At 53.1% G+C, this 18,370-nt stretch overlaps 1 protein-coding gene across 1 annotated transcript in view; it reads left to right on the plus strand.

Moving 5' to 3' along the window:
- The window catches only part of LOC106727333 (cytosolic carboxypeptidase 4-like), a 128,355-nt gene extending 111,099 nt beyond the window's left edge, over positions 1-17,256 (plus strand). The window contains exons 8-9 of the mRNA XM_014545429.1: positions 13,892-14,026; positions 17,157-17,256. Coding sequence (XP_014400915.1) covers positions 13,892-14,026; positions 17,157-17,256 — 235 coding nt within the window. The remainder of the gene's footprint in view (positions 1-13,891; positions 14,027-17,156) is intronic.
- The last annotated feature ends 1,114 nt before the right edge of the window (positions 17,257-18,370 follow it).

The following is an 18,370-nucleotide window of genomic DNA, read 5'->3' on the forward strand; positions in this document are numbered from 1 at the left end:
CCTAGAGTTCACTGCGGTCCATGGTGGGAACTCAGGGTTTGGGGGTGCTTCCCACAGGGCCGATGGACCCCACCTCCCCAAGGTTTTAGCTCCTAAAGGAGTCAGAATGTCAGCTCATCAGAGCAGTATGAGAGCCGTAACAGCCAAGGAGACCAGCATGAATTTCTCTCTGGGGTCAGCACACTGTCTTCCTGTACGGGGAGCTACACGAGAACCTAAACTATGATAAGAAGGCTGGTGAGTGTAGGATCCAGCCAAGGGAGGGCTCCTGTGGGTCAGAAGATAACGTCGTTGGCAGAGGATATCCGGCTGCCGTTCAGAACAGGGGTGGGGAACGTTGGCCCATCGGCCACACGAAGCCGGAGAAATCATTTGGTCTGGCCCTGTCAAGGCATTAGGGGTGAGTTAACTAAATGTTTGACCAAATAGAGCAGCCTGTTCTTAAAATATATATATTTTTTATTGATTTCAGAGAGGAAGGAAGAGGGGGAGAGAGAGAGAGAGAGAGAGAAACATCAATGATGAGAGAGAATCCTGGATTGAATGCCTGCTGCACACCCCCTACTGGGGATCGAGCCCGCAACCCAGGCATGTGCCCTGACTCCTGGTTTATAGGTCGACACTCAACCACTGAGCCACACTGGCCGGTCAAAAATATTTTCAAGGATGTGCTGCTGTGATGTGAGTCTCTTCAAGGGCCTCTAAGTGATTATTTTTAAATATTAATTTACTATTTTAACATTTACTTTAGTCCACCAGTCTCTGACACTTGGTATTTTTCAGCATATGTGTCAGGATTTGGGCTCTAGGGGGAGACAAATGAGGTTTAAGTACCAGCTCCACCGCTTACCAGCTATGGGACTTGAACAAGTTCTTAAATTATTGAGAGACTCCGTTTTCTCGTCTATAAAGTAAAACAGATCAATGGACAGAGCCTGGCTCCTGTGAGACACTCAGTAAAGACGAGAAGGATGGCTGTGCCCGGGTTGTGGGCTCGATCCCCAGGAGGGGGCGTGCAGGAGGCAGCCGCTCCATGATTCTCTCTCATCAATGATGTCTCTCTCTCTCTCTCTCTCTCCCCCTCTCCCCGGCTCTCTGAAGTCAATTAGATCTATATATCTCTATCTCTATCTCTATATCTATTATATCTATAAAAGGCTAAGTGACCGACCGTACATCCGTCTGACCTACCGACCAGCCAGTAGATATGATTCGCGCTGGCTGGCAATTTAAAAATAAACATTGACTTGCGCATGCGCGATACATGTAAAGCTCTTGCTGGCGCCAATCGTCCGTGTGTATTTCAATCTGTCGTCTGTTGTTGTTATATCATGTTGTTATTGTTTATTTATTAATTGATTTATATATTATTTTCATATACATTTTACTAATTTCATTTCATCTCTGACACTTCTATTATAGAGAAAGGGCGAATAGCGATATCAAAATGTTTCTTCTAATTAATGTCCTTTCAATGTGCACGAATTCGTGCACTGGGCCTCTAGTACTATATAATAAAGAGCTAATATGCAAATGGTCATCACGCCGTCATGCCATAATGGCTCAGATACTCAACACTGGGGAGAGAGAAATGGGGACCAGCCAGGCACAGAAGAGCTCGCGAGAGAGGGTGCAGGCTGGGCTGTGGGACTCCCCCCATGCTTGAATCCGTGCACCGGGCCTCTAGTATATATATATATAAAGAAGGATGGCTAGGTAGAAGGTGGGTTCGTGGAAGAATCTGAGACGGGATACATCAGAAGAAAAATAAAACACATAGCCTGCCTGTTCTATAAAGGCCACCACGTTGTTGGCTGGCTCGCTCACACCGATGGTTCAGGAATACCAGGGTCTGTTCAGCACGGGCCGAGGACCTCGGCCGTCAATAGTGAAGGCGGCGTGACCTCACCTGCCCTCCGTGTTCCTGCTCATGGGGGGTGGAAGGCTTTGACTGATGTGGCGGTGCAGGAATCGCCTCAGAACCCCGCTCTGGGCTCCTTCTGCCCCCGAAACATTGCTTGCTCTCTTAACGAATCGAACCTTTGAAACCTGTGCCGTGATATTGCAGACACCTCGGCCCGAGCTCAGGGGCCAGCAGAGCCCGGCCTCGCCAGGGGCTAGTCTTCCCCTGGCCAGCATTTCCATGCGATGAGGAGGCTTGATCTTTCCGAATCAGGAACCGGCGGGCGGAGATGGTACATGAGCACCCCTCAGGGTGTTGGGGGGAGCGGGCAACCTCGCAGCTGGTGGAGGGCCACGGAGGCGTGTTTTGAGGGAAATGTTTGAAGGTGGCAGGTAGCTAAGGAGTCGGGCTTCATGCTGGTGAGCAGATGATCTGGCTCCTTCCAGTCCATACTGGGTCCAAATGCACTCATGTGTTCTTTCCTTAATTCTTCCGATTCTGCAAGTATCCTGTGGGAACATATGTATGTTTCTTCTCCCAGCAGGCGGCACAGAATTCCCTCTGCTGGGAGGCCTGGGCATTGGTGTAGGAGGAGAAGGAAAAATGGGGACACTACATATGTCCCCATTTTTCCCCCATGGGCCCCCTCCAGGTCCTCACCTCCCCACTATCTGCGTCCATGGGTTCTGCATATATGCATACAAGGTCCTTGGTTGATCTCTTGCCTCCCACCCACCCTTGCCCCCCGCTCTCCCTCTGAGATTCCACACTCTGTTCCATGCTTCTATCCTCGGATCCCCTCCCCTCATCAGTTTACTTTGTTACTGAGGTGCCACGTATGCGTGACATCATGGGACACTTGTCTTTCCCTGACCGGCTTATTTCACGTAGCATGATACTCTCCGGGTCCCGCCACGCTGTCTCCAAGGGTAAGAGCTTCTCCTTTTTCACTGCTGCGTAGTATTCCATAGTGTAGACGTACCACAGCTTTTTTATCCGCACGTCTCCTGATGGGCACTGGGGCTGTGTCCAGATCTTAACTATTGTAAATTGCGCTGCTGGGAACATAGGGGCACACGCATTCTTTCTGACGGGTGTTTCGGGGTTCTTAGGATCTATTCCTAAAAGTAGGATCACTGGGTCAGGTGGCAGCCCCAGATTTAATGTTTTGAGTACACTCGGTCCTGGTTTCATAATGGCTGGTGCCGCCAACATTTCCGTCAGGGGGCGACCTTCGCCAGCGTGCAAGTGCCCCTCAGCATCTCTGATTCGAGAGGGGGTGCACTCCCTCTCCATTCTTCTGAATGACCTCACTAGGCAGCTGCCTCCTGCACACCCCCAACTGGGGATATGCCCGCAACTAAGGTACATGCCCTTGACCGGAATTGAACCTGGGACCCTTCAGTCCGCAGGCCGACGCTCTACCCACTGAGCCAAGCCGGTTAGGGCGGTCATTTCTTCATTACATAATAGCCCTCATGGTTTCTCGTAACCTGTCTTTTCTTAAACGCTGCCTTTGCTGGGAATACCGTCGCTCCAGCTCCCTGGTGGAGATGTTTGCCTGGTACCTCTCCTTCCGTCTCGTCAGCCTCACCTCGTTTGTCTCTCTGAGTCTGCGATGTGGCTCCTGTGGAGAGAATACAGCTGCTTTGTGGTGTTTAAATCCGGTCTGACAACCTCTGCTGTTTGCTGGGGCTGCGTAGTTCCCTCACATTTAACGTTCTCACTGTCAGGCTGGAATTACAGCCACCGTGTGTCTCTCTGTGTCACGTCCCAGATTTCTCGGCTGAATGATCGGCTCTTCAGATACTTGTTTGCTGAGCCCAACCAGGGGGCCAGGCGCCGCGGCGGTCTCGTCCCTCCTGTCCCAGAACTCCTGCCGCACCCCTGGGACCGGGCACCCCCGTGAGAGAAGCGGGGCTCCCCCCTCCCCAGCACCCCTCGGATCTGAGGATTCACGTGTCCCAGCCACGGAGAGGAGCAGGAAGAGAGACAGCGGCACGGGGACGGCCGGGCTGGTATAAATACACGTTTAATTGCACGGCAATTACGTACCAGGCTGGAGTTATTTAAATGCCGTGTCATTAGAGCAAAAAAACCTTGATTGAATCCTAACCTTGTCAAGGCCCCGCCGTCTTCCCATCTTCCCGTGCTGGCGAAGTCTGTGGCCCCCTCTGTGCCGGCTGCCGAGGGGCGGGGAGGTGGTGCTCCATTAGGGCAGGCTTCCCCGCCTCGCCTGGGACCCCCTCTCAGGCTGCAGAGCCATCCATTGCGTCTCCCCCTCCGCAGCTCATGGCCGGAGGTTCTGATGAGCTAGAGCAGCGGTTCTCAACCTGTGGGTCGCGACCCCTTTGGCGGTCGAACGACCCTTTCACAGGGGTCGCCTAAGACCATCCTGTATATCAGATATTTACATGACAATTCATAACAGTAGCAACATTACAGTGATGAAGTAGCCACGAAAATAATTTTATGGTTGGGTCACAACATGAGGAACTGTTTTAAAGGGCCAGAGGTTGAGAACCACTGAGCTAGAGGGACTTATCCTATATAATAAAAGGCAAATATGCAAATTGACCGAACAGCAGAACAACCGGTCGCTATGATGCACACTGACCACCAGGGGGCAGACGCCTAACGCAGTAGCTCCCCCCTGGTGGTCAGTGCACTCCCACAGGGGAAGTGCCGCTCAGCCAGAAGCCGGGCCCATGGCTGGCGAGCGCAGCAGTGGTGACAGGAGCCTCTCCCACCTCCGTGGCAGCACTAAGGACCCCTCGGGGAATGTCCGACTGCCGGCCTAGCGGGCCTAAGCCGGCAGTCAGGCATCCCCCGAGGGGTCCAGACTGGGAGAGGGCGCAAGCTGGCCTCAGGGACCCCCTGAGGGCCCCAGTGCACCGGGCCTCTAGTTGCAAATAGAACTCGTCCCTCCTGGGCGACTCCATAACCCAGGACGAGGGAGGGTGTGACCCAGGTCCTGCCTCCATGGATCAATGGCTCCTTGAAATGGACCTTCTCCCAGGCCCCAGGTCTGTTTTCTCATCAAAGCCAATGGGCTTCCGACCTGGCACGGCCACAGAGGGGTGGACCTCGGGCAGGCCGACCGCCTTCCCCAGGCAGCTCGGGGTCAGGGCCTTGTCCACCCCCCTGCCCTCTCCTTTTCTGGCTCTAGCTTGCTGCGGTCCGAGGTGCCCTGTCTGAGTTTTCTGAGGGAGGAGGTATGTTTAGAAGCTGTGATCTGCTCTCTCCCTCACAGCACAGGCAACTCCAGGTGCCTAGGTTCTCTTCTTCAATGACCCCCTTTGACTACAGGGAGATAAAGCAGAACCAACGTTATCTCCATGTGCAGAAGAGAAAGGGGAGGTCTAGTTCGATTCCGGTCAAGGGCACGTACCTCGTACCTCGGTGGCAGGCTGGATCCCCGGCCCCGGCCCCAGCACGTACAGGGGGCAACCAATCAAGGTGTCTCTCTCACATCGATGTTTCTCTCTCGCCATCTCTCTCCCTCTCCCTTCCACTGTCTAAACATCAAAGGAAAAATAGGTCGGTGCTCACCCATTGAGCCACGCCGGCTGGAATCACAGACGTGAATCCTAGGCCGGTTACAAATCCGTCACCGTGTGACCAGCACGCCTGGTGAACTGGATTTTCAGTAGTCCCTTTGCCGTTGAACAGGCAGACCTGGCCGTATGCATACACCTGCAAGGGATGCAAAGGTGCTCATTCTCAAACTTGCAAACATCATCCATCTCCACTCGCTTCCCCTCTACCTGCCGTCTGGCTTTAGCCACAGGGTCTACCAGATGGCCCGCTTGCTTCCTAATTGGGAAGGGATCTGGTGTTTGTCTTTGTGACTCTATTTCATACGCTCCCTTTTCCTGCCAGACCCCAGGTCCCCGCAGCTGGGAACAGAAGAAGAAGAAAAAAACACACACAGGATTTTGCACCGGGTTTTTATTCAAACATCAACTTTTCATCTTTGCAGGAGCAATTAATTTTCCCTGTTGAAGATGACAGAGAAAAACCCTTATCTTTTGCTCTTCCTCCCGAGCGCAGGGCGGGTGCAGTGGGGGAGCAGAGGCCCACGGGTCTCCCCTCTCCCCCCGCTGAGCCAAGATGAGTCGATTTCTGAACAAAATTCTCATAAAACCTAAAAAGGAGCTAGTCATCTGGTTCGTTAGCATGGAGCATCAGAAGCTATTCATCAGCAGAATAAAAATTTTAAGAATCTACTTTTATCCGGTGCTTTTAAAAGATGCGTGAAAAAGCTCCGATAGTTTAAAAAATGTCCTGTTTTTCTTACTCTGGGTCCTGTTATTTTTTTTTTTTATTTTGCCTCCGGCATGATCAGAACTGTAAAATGGCCCTATCCGGTTCGGCTCAGTGGATAGAGTGCTGACCTACGGACTGAAGGGTCCTGGGTTTGATTCCGGTCAAGAGAATAAAAATTTTAAGAATCTACTTTTATCCGGGGCTTTTAAAAGATGCGTGAAAAAGCTCCGATAGTTTTAAAAATGTCCCGTTTTTCTTACTCTGGGTCCTGTTATTTTTTTTTTATTTTGCCTCCGGCATCATCAGAACTGTAAAATGGCCCTAGCCGGTTCGGCCCAGTGGATAGAGCGCTGGCCTACGGACTGAAGGGTCCTGGGTTTGATTCCGGTCAAGGGCACATGCCCAGGTTGGGGGCTTGGTTCTCGGTGGGGGGCGTGCAGGAGGCAGCCGATCGATGCTTCTCTCTCATCATTGATGTTTCTCTCTCTCTCCCTCTTCCTTCCTCTCTGAAATCAATACAAATATCCTCCTATATAATAAAAGCCTAATATGCTAAGTGTCTGGTCGGCTGGTCGACCGTTCAACCAATCAAAGTGTAATATGCTAATGATATGCTAAGGCCGCTCAACCGCTTGCTGTGACGTGCACTGACCACCAGAGGGAAGATGCTCCAACCGGTAGGTGAGCTTGCTGCTGGGGTCTGGCCCATTGGGACTGAGTGAGACGGGCCAGACATGCCCTGGAGCCCTCCCACGGTCCCTCCCCGGCTGGCCAACCTCCCACATCCAATCCGGGACCCCTCCAGGGATGTCGGAGAGCCAGTTTCGGCCTGATCCCGCAGGCCAGGCCAAGGGACCCCACTGGTGCACGAATTCGTGCACCGGGCCTCTAGTATTAAATAATTTTTAAAAAGATGTAGGTCTTACAAACGTTCCTGCTACTTGGGACAAACCCAGAGCCAAACCCCATCCCTGAGCCCAGAGAGTGGTTGGTACATGTAGCAACTTCCCTCAGGCAGACACACAGCCTGGTCTTTGCCACAACTTCACTGGCGTTTTTTTGTTTTTGTTTTGGTTTGTGTGTGTGTGTGTGCTTTGCTGGTGGTTTTTAATTTTTTAACATTGAAGACGCCAGAAGAATAGGGCATGCGTTTGTGGTTGGGATTAGCACGAAGCCTCGTAGCGTTGCTTCCGCGTCTGCCTTGCATCTGTTCGGGGAGATTGCTGTATTGACGCTTACTGGCCTGAGGCTCCCCCCGCGATGTTAAAGATGCAATGTTGGCACAGCGCTGACACGCCGATCTGTTTTCTCTGAGAAAGAAATTGAAGATCGCCTAGGACCGTGGTCGGCAAACTGCGGCTCGCGAGCCACATGCGGCTCTTTGGCCCCTTGAGTGTGGCTCTTCCTAAGCCTTAGGAGGACCCTAATTAAGTTAATAACAGTGTACCTACCTATATAGTGTAAGTTTAAAAAATTTGACTCTCAAAAGAAATTTTAATCGTCGTCCTGTTGATATTTGGCTCTGTTGACTAATGGGTTTGCCGACCACTGGCCTAGGATATTGAGCCCTGGCTTTCCTTCCACTTCCCGGCGTCTGTGTGCAGAGGCTGGATTGAAGGTAGAGGTTAGGATGGGATTCAGGGGGAGGGGGTGGCCTTGGAGAAGGGGGTGGGGGTGAGGGAGTCCGGGGCTGCAGGATCGAGGCTGAGATCCATGAAACCTTCTCGTCACTCCTCCTCCTCCACCAGGCAGTTCACATGGACCATCTGTCGGGCGAGTGGCCGAGAAAGAAGCCACACGGCCCCTTCGCTCCTGAAACACCCCAGCCGCTCTGTCGCAGGGTTTTATTTGCCATAAACACTGGGGGCTCCTGTAACAATGGTCTGACGCGGGCCAGCATTTGCACTCGGGATGTTGAGAGGTGGGCCCGGCTGGAGTGGCTTCGCGGTCACACGTCGACCTATGAACCAGGAGGTCACGGTTCGATTCCCGGTCAGGGCGCTGGGATCTGGTGAATATGCAGTCCCCGCCATAAACCACCTATTTCCGTTGGCTCTGGGTTCCAGAAAATGCTTCTCTGAGGAGGCCTCAGAGAAAGGGTGTTGCTCGGTTGGCCAGGGACCATCTCGAAGCTGCTGTTCCTGTGGCTTGGCTGTGTGGTTTTGGGGTGTGTCAGAGGCAGCTCTGGGTGCAGTGAGGGGACCCGGGTGGCAGCCACACCCCCTTTTGTCATGTTGGGTGTTTATCTGTCGGTGGGGAATCCTCTGTGTCCCCCCAACCTGTTACTGCTGGACATGGGATTCTTGGGATGCTGTGGGAGGAGGAGGTATCATGAAAGCTTTATAGTATTTATGTACTAGAGGCTCAGTGCACAAAATTTGTGCACAGTAGGGTCCCTAGGCCTGGTCGGCGATCAGAGCCAATCGGGGCCTTCCGGCTGCTGGCCGGGGCCCTCCTTCATTCCGCGCCACCCCCTGGTGGTCAGCGCACGTCATAGCAAGCGATAGAACTCCCGGTCTCCCGGTTGAACTCCTGTGGGGACACTTTGCATATTAGCCTTTTATTTATATATATGTATTTATTTTAAATTGATTTCAGAGAGGAAGGGAGTGGGAGAGAGAGAGAGAAACATCAATGATGAGGGAGAATCATTGATCAGCTGCCTCCTGCATGCCCCCTACTGGGATTTGAGCCCACAACCCGGGCATGTGCCCTTGACTGGAATCGAACCATGACCTCCTGGTTCCTAGGTTGAAGCTCAACCACTGAGCCACCCAGCCGGGCCATGAGAAAAATCAAAAATAGATTTTTTTTTCAATTGGAGGGATTAGCACCAGGCATGTACATTCCAGAACGGATGCAGGCAAGTCGCTCTGTAGTTAATAACTTTTGCTTCATTTTGTGAGAAAATATTGGTATTGCACTAATTTTTTAAATAGCACGGATAATTATACCCCCATTAATGATGTCAAATATTATTACCCAATACATCGTTCCAATTATCTCTTCTAAATTAAACAGCGGATCTCCAACAAGTTAATTTTAAATAATTATGCCGAATGATAATGGGACGGAGGGCGTGCCGGCGTCCTCCTGATGAACACGGAATCAAACACAGCCTGGTTTCCCGTCCCTGGTCCCTCAGCTTCTGCCCGCCCCCAGCTTCCCATCCATCAGTCACTGACCACACACATGATGCCCCGGACGCCCTGCAAGACTCAGTCACTCGCTGTCCACACCACCCCCTCCCTTGATGCTGGGATTTTGCATCTGTTACTCTTTTTATTTTTTTTAAAATATATTTTTATTGATTTCAGAGAGGAAGGGAGAGGTAAAGAGAGAGAGAGAAACATCAATGATGAGAGAATCATGGATCGGCTGCCTCCTGCACGCCCCACACTGGGGATGGAGCCCGCAACCCCGGCGTGTGCCCCGACCGGGAATCGAACCGTGACCTCCTGGTTCCTAGGTCGATGTTCAACCACTGAGCCACACTGGCTGGGGTAACGCTGCATTTTAATCGGCATCAACGCCAAGGTATGCCACAGGCTGGGTTTTGTTCAGCCTGTTAGCATGCAGAATTATTTTACACTGTGGGACGCCGTCGTTCCCCAACCAAGAGAACAAACAAAACAAAGAAAGCAGAACTAATTGAGATCGTCATATCTCAATAAATATGCAAATGAAAAAAAATCAAAACAAAGAAATTCTATTTATCACATCATAAAGCTGCAAATCGCTGTACCGGCTGGCTCGGAGGCATTGCGAGGGATGGAGGCTCCTTAAGGGCTTTGCTGAGAGACTGTTAGAGAGCTGGGCCTAGGGGTTTATCTCTGAGGAGGAGGAGGAGGAACTGGCCAGGATCACAGTGTTGTCAAGCCTTGTTCCCAACGCTGTGGGGAGGCCAGGGGGGTAAAAATTCATGTGTGTTCGTAGGCCACGTTCTGTGCGATGACATTAGTTCTCCTTCACATCGTGTCAAGAACAAAGCTAGTCACGTGCCCATTTCACAGAGGAAACTCGAGGAAGGCGACCTCTGAGTGTGTGTCTGCAGGATATCAGAGCAGTCAGGTGAACAGGAAGACACGGAACCAATTTCTAGTGTTTTCCCCACGCATTTCCCACAGTTGAGTATTAAGAGTCACCCTATTGATGGAAGCATAGTTTGATTTCTGCATAGTATTACTTATTTTTTTTAAACATTTTTATTGATTTCAGAGAGGAAAGGAGAGGGAGAGAGAGAGAGAAACATCAATGGTGAGAGAGAATCATGGATCGGCTGCCTCCTGCACGCCCCCTACTGGGGACCGAGCCTGCAACCCGGACATGTACCCTGACCGGGAATCGAACCGTGACCTCCTGGTTGATAGGTCGATGCTCAACCACTGAGCCACACCACCGGGCAGAGTAAGGTTCTTTATGAGGATGGGGATTCCCTGGGATGAATAAACAGGCAATAAGATGACTACCTGTCAGAGAGTCCTCACTGCTGTGGGCGTAAGGGCAGTGCCGCTATCCGTCTTCAAACCAGTAGAGGCCAACACGCATAGAATTGCTGTTACCTCGGGCATTGCTGTTCGGCAAAAATACGTCACCTGTCAGACGCAGCGCGAAGGACGTCGCTGGAACAAAGGACGGAAAGGCGAGGGGCCTGCTGCTGCTCTCGGAAGATTCTAAAGAGGAGGACGCACACTTTTCTGTCAAGACGGGCGGGGTGGGCAGGAGCGATAGGGCCGTTTTATTGCGTTTTGCTAGACTTGCGCGCAATTTTGCTCAAAGGAAATAAGATGATGGGCTGGGTGGTGGCAGGACCCTTGGCAACCCCGACCCCTCGCCGGAGACACTTGATACCAGCCGTTTATTATTATTATTTTTGTATGTTCGTCCCCTTTTCTCCCACCCCCCTTTTTTTAGTAGATTCTATCCTAATTCTTGTTGCTTACCTGTGATTATGGTTTCCATAATTTTTAATCACCTTGCTCAGCTTTATAGATGTGCTCTTCTTATTTTTTATCTTTGATCTTAGATGCTGACTAACTAGTTGATAACTAAATAATTTGAATGAATGAATAATGAATGAATGGATGAATGAATGGATGAGAATGGGCCGAATACCAACAAACAAGTCTTGTTTGCTTGGCAACGTAGTATTTATCTTCTCGACGATGCTGTGCTGGCTGGTAGAAGGCTGGGGATCTCGGTTTGTTTGCTTTCTTCCTTCCTCCTTCACATGAAGACATTTCATGTGAATAAGAAGTTGTTGGCGTCATGGAAACCGAACCTGCGGCCCTACTGTGCTCACGTGATACCTGGTGCCCTGATGAGTATGTTTGTCCCCTCTCTTCACTTCCCCCCCCAACTTCCCTAGTGGTTGCGTTGCGTTGCGCCCGTACTTTTGTCAAAAAAAACCAGTTGGTTTTGCTCGCGTGGATCTGTTTCTGGGTCCTCTGTTTCGTGTTATTGATCTATCCGTCTACACCCGGGCCAGCACCGGGCCGTTTTGCTGATTGTAGCGACATAATCCGTCTTGAAATGGACTGGAGTGAGTCCTCCCACTCTGTCCTCATTCCCAAAACTATTTTAGGTATTTTTAGTTCTTCCGCCATTTCCATACGCATTGTAGGGTCATCTTGTCTGGATCCACACAAATCTTTTTGGAACTTCAATGAGAATTGTGTTAAATGTGTTTATAGCCATTTGGGGGGAATTGACATCTTTACAATGTTGACTCCTCTAGGCCAGTGATGTTTCTCCATTTATTTAAACTTTCTTTGATTCTTATCCACAGATTTTATATATATTTTTTTAGCATACAAGTGCAGTACCTGTTTTGTTCTATTGACACCTAAGTATCTCTCTTTTTTTTTTTTACTGATTATAAATGTTTACTGATTTTTACATGCTCATTGTTACAAGTACAATTGATGTTCCTACGTTAATCTTGTAACCTGTGATCTCACTGAGCTCTCTTATAGTTCTAGAGGTGTTTTTTTTTTAAAACTTTTATTGTTCTTGTACGTTCTTCAATAGAGACCATTTTATCTTTTGCTTTCCTATCTACATGTCTTTTATATTCTCTCCCTGTCTTGTCATGCTGGCTAGAACTTCCAGTACTATGTTGAAAAATAGCAATGGGGAGAGTAGACATTTTTTAAAAAATACATTTTTATTAATTTCAGAGAGGAAAGGAGGGACAGAAATATCAATGATGAGAGAGAATCACTGATCGGCTGCCTCCCGCACGCCCCACACTGGGGATCGAGCTCGCAACCCGGGCATGTGCCCTGACCGGGAATCGAACTGTGATCTCCTGGTTCATAGGTCAGCGCTCAAGTAGGTGCCGTGGAGGCGAACTTCGCACTGTCCCCCTCCTCTCTGTTCAGGCACAAGCATCCCCCAGGACCGACAGTTTAGGGCACCAGGCGCCCGGGAGGCATGCAGGCAGCTCCCGCCCGTCAGTAGGTAGTGAAGACACGGCCCCGGTTCACTTTCCCAGCGGATGTGCGACCACGCCGTGGATTACCTGTGTTCGTCGTTTATGGCGCAGCAGGTGTCTGAGCAGCTCTGTCCGGTTGATGAAGCGCTTGCCTTCTACACATCACGGCGTAGGAGCCCAGCACACGGTGAACCCTCATTGGTTAAGTCCTAAGTAGGGAGCGACGAGAAAGTCCTCGGGAAAGGAGGTACCTCGTGCAAATGAAGGAAATAACAGCAGGTCCTGGGAGGAAATTCCCTTCGTCCACGTTGTACGGTCAATATTTGTTTTCTGTTTCTGTCGCCCCCTTAGATCTCTCGCTGGGTGTCTCATCTATGTATATAAAAGCCTAATATGCAAATTGCCCCTGTGGGAGTTCTACCAGGAGAATGATCGCTCGCTATGACGTGCGTTGACCACCAGGGGGCAGTGCGGAACGAAGGAAGGCCCCGGCCAGCAGCCAGCAGCTAGGGAGGGGTGGCCCCGATCGGCGGTGATCACCAGCCAGGCCTAGGGACCCTATCTGTGCGTGAATTTCATGCACCCGGCCTCTAGGTTGTGAATAAACTGACAGGAGAGATGGGGTTGGGGGGGGAGGGAGAGACATAAACATAGTCCAGATGCTATTTCCCTACTTGCTCTCTGGTTTATGCATTTCAACCTGGACTCATGTTCTCATCCCAATAAACCGTTCATGGTGAGGAAGGGGAGCTATGCCGTACGACTCATGCGGTCGGAATGCGAGATGGGCGGGTTTTGAGTCCTGCCCGCCCCCCGTTCCAGTCCCTCCGTGTCCTGGGAGCGAACACGCCAACCCCGGACGAGCCATCGCAACCACCTCTGGTCGCTCACATCGAGCCCAGAGGACCCTGAAGACCTTGTCCACGTCCTGAGCCTGGGAACCTCGTGACTGCAGGGTCCGCCGGCTCAGGAGGGAGGCGGCTTCGGTTCTGTGTGGTTTCCTCCCTCTGTCCCCAGGGAGCGGGCGACACCCGGGTGCTCTGAGAGCCGCCCGTTCCGGGCACAGGGACGCCGGGGTTCCCCGCCCAGAGGAGACGAGGCCCGCTCTTCGCTTCTGTCTGACTTCTTTCTACGTGTTCCTTCCTCTGGGTAACTTCTCTTTCCTCTTCCTCTCTCCCTTTCCCCGTCTCTGTGCCTCCTCCCCTCTGTACGTCTCCTTCCCTTTTCCTTCCCTTCCTTCTCGTCCTTCCTTTCTCGTCCACGTGGCCCGGGGACCCGCGCAGATGCAGCGGCGGCGGCGGCGGCGGCACCGTGGAAGTGGATGACGAGCCCCCGTGCTTGGAGGAGATCGACTACGGCCCCGACAGCAGCTCCGACCAGGAGGGGAGCTGCTCTGAGCTGGACCAGCAGATCCGGGAGTGGGCCTCCCTCCAGGACCAAGATGAGGGGGAGGAGGAGGAGGAGGAGCAGGAGAAGGAGGAGGAGGAGGAAGAAGGGCCGGGACTGGGAAGAAGAGACAGCCCATAGCCCCCAGGTTCATGGCGAGCTCCGTGACTGCAACCATTGGACGAGCAGCTGTGTGATTCCTTCGCCGTCGGACACGCACACGATGTGGGTGCCAAAGCCAGCCCCTGTGAGCCCCGCAGCCCCGTTTCTAGATTTAGTCCTGTTGCACAAAGCACAGAGGCCGGTGGAACTTTGTCATGACGCCCTTCTCCACGCACAGTTCACAGAGCCACGTGCCGTCCTCACGCGGACACGCGACCCAGGAGCCCGGCGTGCGTGCAGTCGTCATGCCTGCTGTCCCTCTCGACAGCACCTTCTGCGTCCAGCGCTTTCCCCACAGGGCTCTGCCCTGGTCCGGAAATCCCACATCCGTCGTCCGTGGGACGGCATTCAGACTTCCTCCGCGACACACACACAGCTGTGAGGGAAGTGACGGGACCCCGTTCCAGTCCACGCTGACGGCGTCCCGCCGCCTGTCCCGTCTGCGCCGTTTCTGCTCTCACAGCCTGCGTTTCACCGGTGCACGAGGTCGAGAAGGTCATCTGGTCGAAATGTGCGTTCTGGGAGGGAGAGACGTCGTGCGGACTCGAGGTCGCCAGCGTGCGTCTCCGCTCCCAGCCGTCTGTGGTGTCGCCTTCTCGTCATCGAGTGTGTTTCTGAGAGGAAGTGACCCGGGCGGGTGGCTGTCCGGGGGGCGTGTCCGGGAGCAGCAGGAACTCGGACTGTTTCCTACACACACAGCTGTGAGGGAAGTGACGGGACCCCGTTCCAGTCCACGCTGACGGCGTCCCGCCGCCTGTCCCGTCTGCGCCGTTTCTGCTCTCACAGCGCGAAGAGCGCACCACGGCCGGCGTTTCACCGGTGCACGAGGTCGAGAAGGTAATCTGGTCGAAACGTGCGTTCTGGGAGGGAGAGACGTGAGGACTCGAGGTCGCCAGCGTGTGTCTCTGCTCCCAGCCGTCTGTGGTGTCGCCTTCTCGTCATCGAGTGTGTTTCTGAGAGGAAGCGACCCGGGCGGGTGGCTGTCCAGGGGGCGTGTCCGGGAGCAGCAGGAACTCGGACTGTTTCCTGATTCATGGACGTAACGCATTGATGTGACGCACCTGCCGTGCCAGGCCCTTCGCTACGCTCCGCGGTCGCAGAGAGAAGAGACCCTCTGTGTCCTCATGTCGCTCACAGTTCAGACAGAGAGACAAACAAAAAAACAACCCGTTTTATTGTAATATAGCCGCACCTGCCATGATGGAGCTAGACAGAGAGAGGAGAATATGGGGTCACCTAACGTAATGGGGGGGCAGGGGAAGCCGACCAATAGGAGATGATAAGTTAAGGCGGAGAATACGGGGTCACCTGATGTAATGGGGGGGCGGTAGGGGAAGCCGACCAATAGGAGATGATAAGTTAAGGCGATTCTTGAAGGACACGCAGGAGATTTCTGGTAAAAAGAAAAGCAAGCCTGGCTGGTGTGGCTCAGTGGTTGAGCGCCTACCAATGAACCAGAAGGTTACGGCTCAATTCCCAGTCAGGGCACATGCTCAGGTTGCGGGTTCGATTCCCAGTAGGGGGTGTGCAGGAGGCAGCCGATCCATGAGTCTCTCTCATCATTGATGTTTCTCTCTCTCTCTCTCTCCCTCTCCCTTCCTCTCCGAAATCAATAAAAATATATTTTAAAAAAACAAAACCATGCTAAGAACGAGGAAGAGTTTGTGCAAAGGCCCTGTGGTGGGGTTAGAGCTTGGAATAAAACGTTTCATGGGGCGGGTTTAAAAGGTGTGTTTGTATGTGGAGACAGGAGTGTGGCAGGAGTTGAAATGGGAAAGATCGACATCAATCGGATGAAGCAACATACACACACACGCATGCACACATGTGCACATACATGGGTGTGCACACACGCATGCACACACACACACCATTGCTGAGCCACACAGCTACCTCAACGGCCTCTTTGATTTTTTTCAAGCCTCCCATGTTTTCCTGTCTCCGATAGGGTCTCCCATAGCATCACCCGGGGGTACCAAGACCCAGTTCACATATCACCTTTCTTCCGTCAAACCTTCCCTAGTTGCCTCCCTGGTCACCTCACCTCTCCTCTGTGCCCCGTTGCACGGTCAGTACCCCCCCTCTGTGGCATGCTTCATGCGTACGTACAGCCCCATCCCGCCGGCCCATGAACGCAGAGCTCTCGGGTGCACGGGCCTGCTCTTACCTTGCTCCCTGTCTCTGCACCTTGACACGTGCAAAGAGCTCCAAAGTGTGTCTTCTTCCCGGCCTCCAACCTGGACACCCAGGGTGTGCCTGCGAGCCCACGCAGTTCCCTTAAATCCCTCCCTTCCCCACCGGCCGTGGGCGCGAGGTGCAGAATGGTTTCGGTGAGAGCGCATCTGGCCTGGCGAGCTGGGGGCTGCTGCGGGAGAATCTCCCCGCGGGAGGTGAGCCTGCCCGGGAGCAGGGTGGCCCGGTCCTTGCCTGCTCTGTGAGGTGTTTACATAAAGCTCTGAGAGGAGAGGGACCGAGCGTGTAGCGCCTCTCGGGGGGCAGCCTGCATCGAGGCGCTCTGGACCGAGGGCTCACGTCTGCACGGGCACTGGGCCAGCCTGGCGTTCAGAGCCCAGGAATGCCAGCCTGCGCCACGGCTTCCTCTGGGGCTCTCGTGAAAGACTCCGAGCCGCGAGCACATTGGCCAAGAGCCTGACGCTCGGGTCTCAGGCTCACGCGGAGGGTTGTTGCCAAGGCAAGCCAGGTGCCGTCGCCGCTCTTTTGCTCCCTTGCCTCCACCGCGGTGCCTCCTTCCATGCTCGTTGTGAGGAAAGGTGTCCTCCTCCAGGCAGTCTTCTGGGATTTGACCCCGAGTCTCCACAGCATCTTGTAGAAAACCCTGCCGGAGTTTAGGTTTTGTTGCATGGCATTGCCTGGGGACATTGTCCCTGTCCCCACACCCCATCTCCCACCCGCCACCCCCACCAGCATCAGACTGTCCATTCTTGGAGAACAAAACGTTTTTGTTCACTCTGTATCCTGAGGGCCCAGCCCTGTGCCCAGAACACGGTGGGTTTTTATGCGCTACGTGCTGCAGGATGGAGATCTTCATTTCCGCTCCGAAGGCCTCCTGAGGATGACCTCCCGCCCGTTGCCGCAGTAACCTATTAAACATAGATGGTGGAGCGGCAGGAAAGTAGGGCACGCCCGTGCCCGCACACTCGGAGCAGCAAGCAGGCATCCGGGAAGCATCCCTCTCTCTCAGCCCCCCGTCTGCGCTGCCGTGCCCCCCTGCTCTGTAATTTTCCAGAAGCGCCTTCTTTTTTTTTCTTTTCTTTTTTCCCTCCAAACGGCCTGTAGAGGTCAGAAAAGGGCCTTGGTTCCAGGTCCCGGACTGCCCCGTCCCCATTAGCATGCACCCGGGCGTCTGTAATTAAGCAGCCCTCCCTGCTGCCCAGGGGAGCGGAAATGCATTGACGTGGATCCAGCAGAGTGGAGCACAACTGGGGGTGGACTCGGGCCTTGTTTGTTCTTTGCACACTCGCGATGCTGGCTCGGCGGTTCCCAGTCAAAGGGACCGTTGTCCTGGGCCCTGAAGCGCGTCCCTTCTGCTACGCTGACCGGCCAGTCCGCGGAGGCACCAGCTCACCAGCTCCTTGAGCTCGACTCTCTGCAAAAAAAAAAAAAATCTTGTGTTTCTTTCTTTTTGAAAAAAAAAATTATTTCAGAGAGGAAGGGAGAGAGAGAGATAGACACATCAGTGATTAGAAAGAATCAGGGATCGGCTGCCTCCTGCACGCCCCACACTGGGGATCGAGCCCACACCCCGGGCATGTGCCCTTGAACTGAATCGAACCCGGGACCCTTCAGTCCGCAGGCCGACGCTCTATCCACGGAGCCACACCGGCCAGGGCTGTTCTTGTATTTCTTACAGGAAACGAAGGGTGTGTGGGGACCAAGAGAGGAGCCCTGTGATGTTCAAGGCTTTTGTGTGTGTTTCTCGTGCGTAAGTGCAATTCGGAACCCGGAAAAAAACACGTACGGACGGCCCCGGAGCCGGGGACCCCGTTTGACATGTGGGAGATGATGTGTGTGTTCCCTGAGCCGCTTCCCGTCCACAGGAGAGGGCATCCGCCGAGGAGTTACGGGTCCCTCTGGTCCTGGGACGATCGTGCATGACCTTGGGGATGGCCTTCATTTCTCCGAGCCGGATAAAATGTAAGGTTGCTGCTATTTCTGATCGTCGTGGGCGCCGTGCGTGCTGGCCAGCCAGAGAG

This window comes from Myotis brandtii, unplaced genomic scaffold (genome assembly GCF_000412655.1).
Source record: "Myotis brandtii unplaced genomic scaffold, ASM41265v1 scaffold409, whole genome shotgun sequence".
NCBI classification, from domain to species: domain Eukaryota; kingdom Metazoa; phylum Chordata; class Mammalia; order Chiroptera; family Vespertilionidae; genus Myotis; species Myotis brandtii.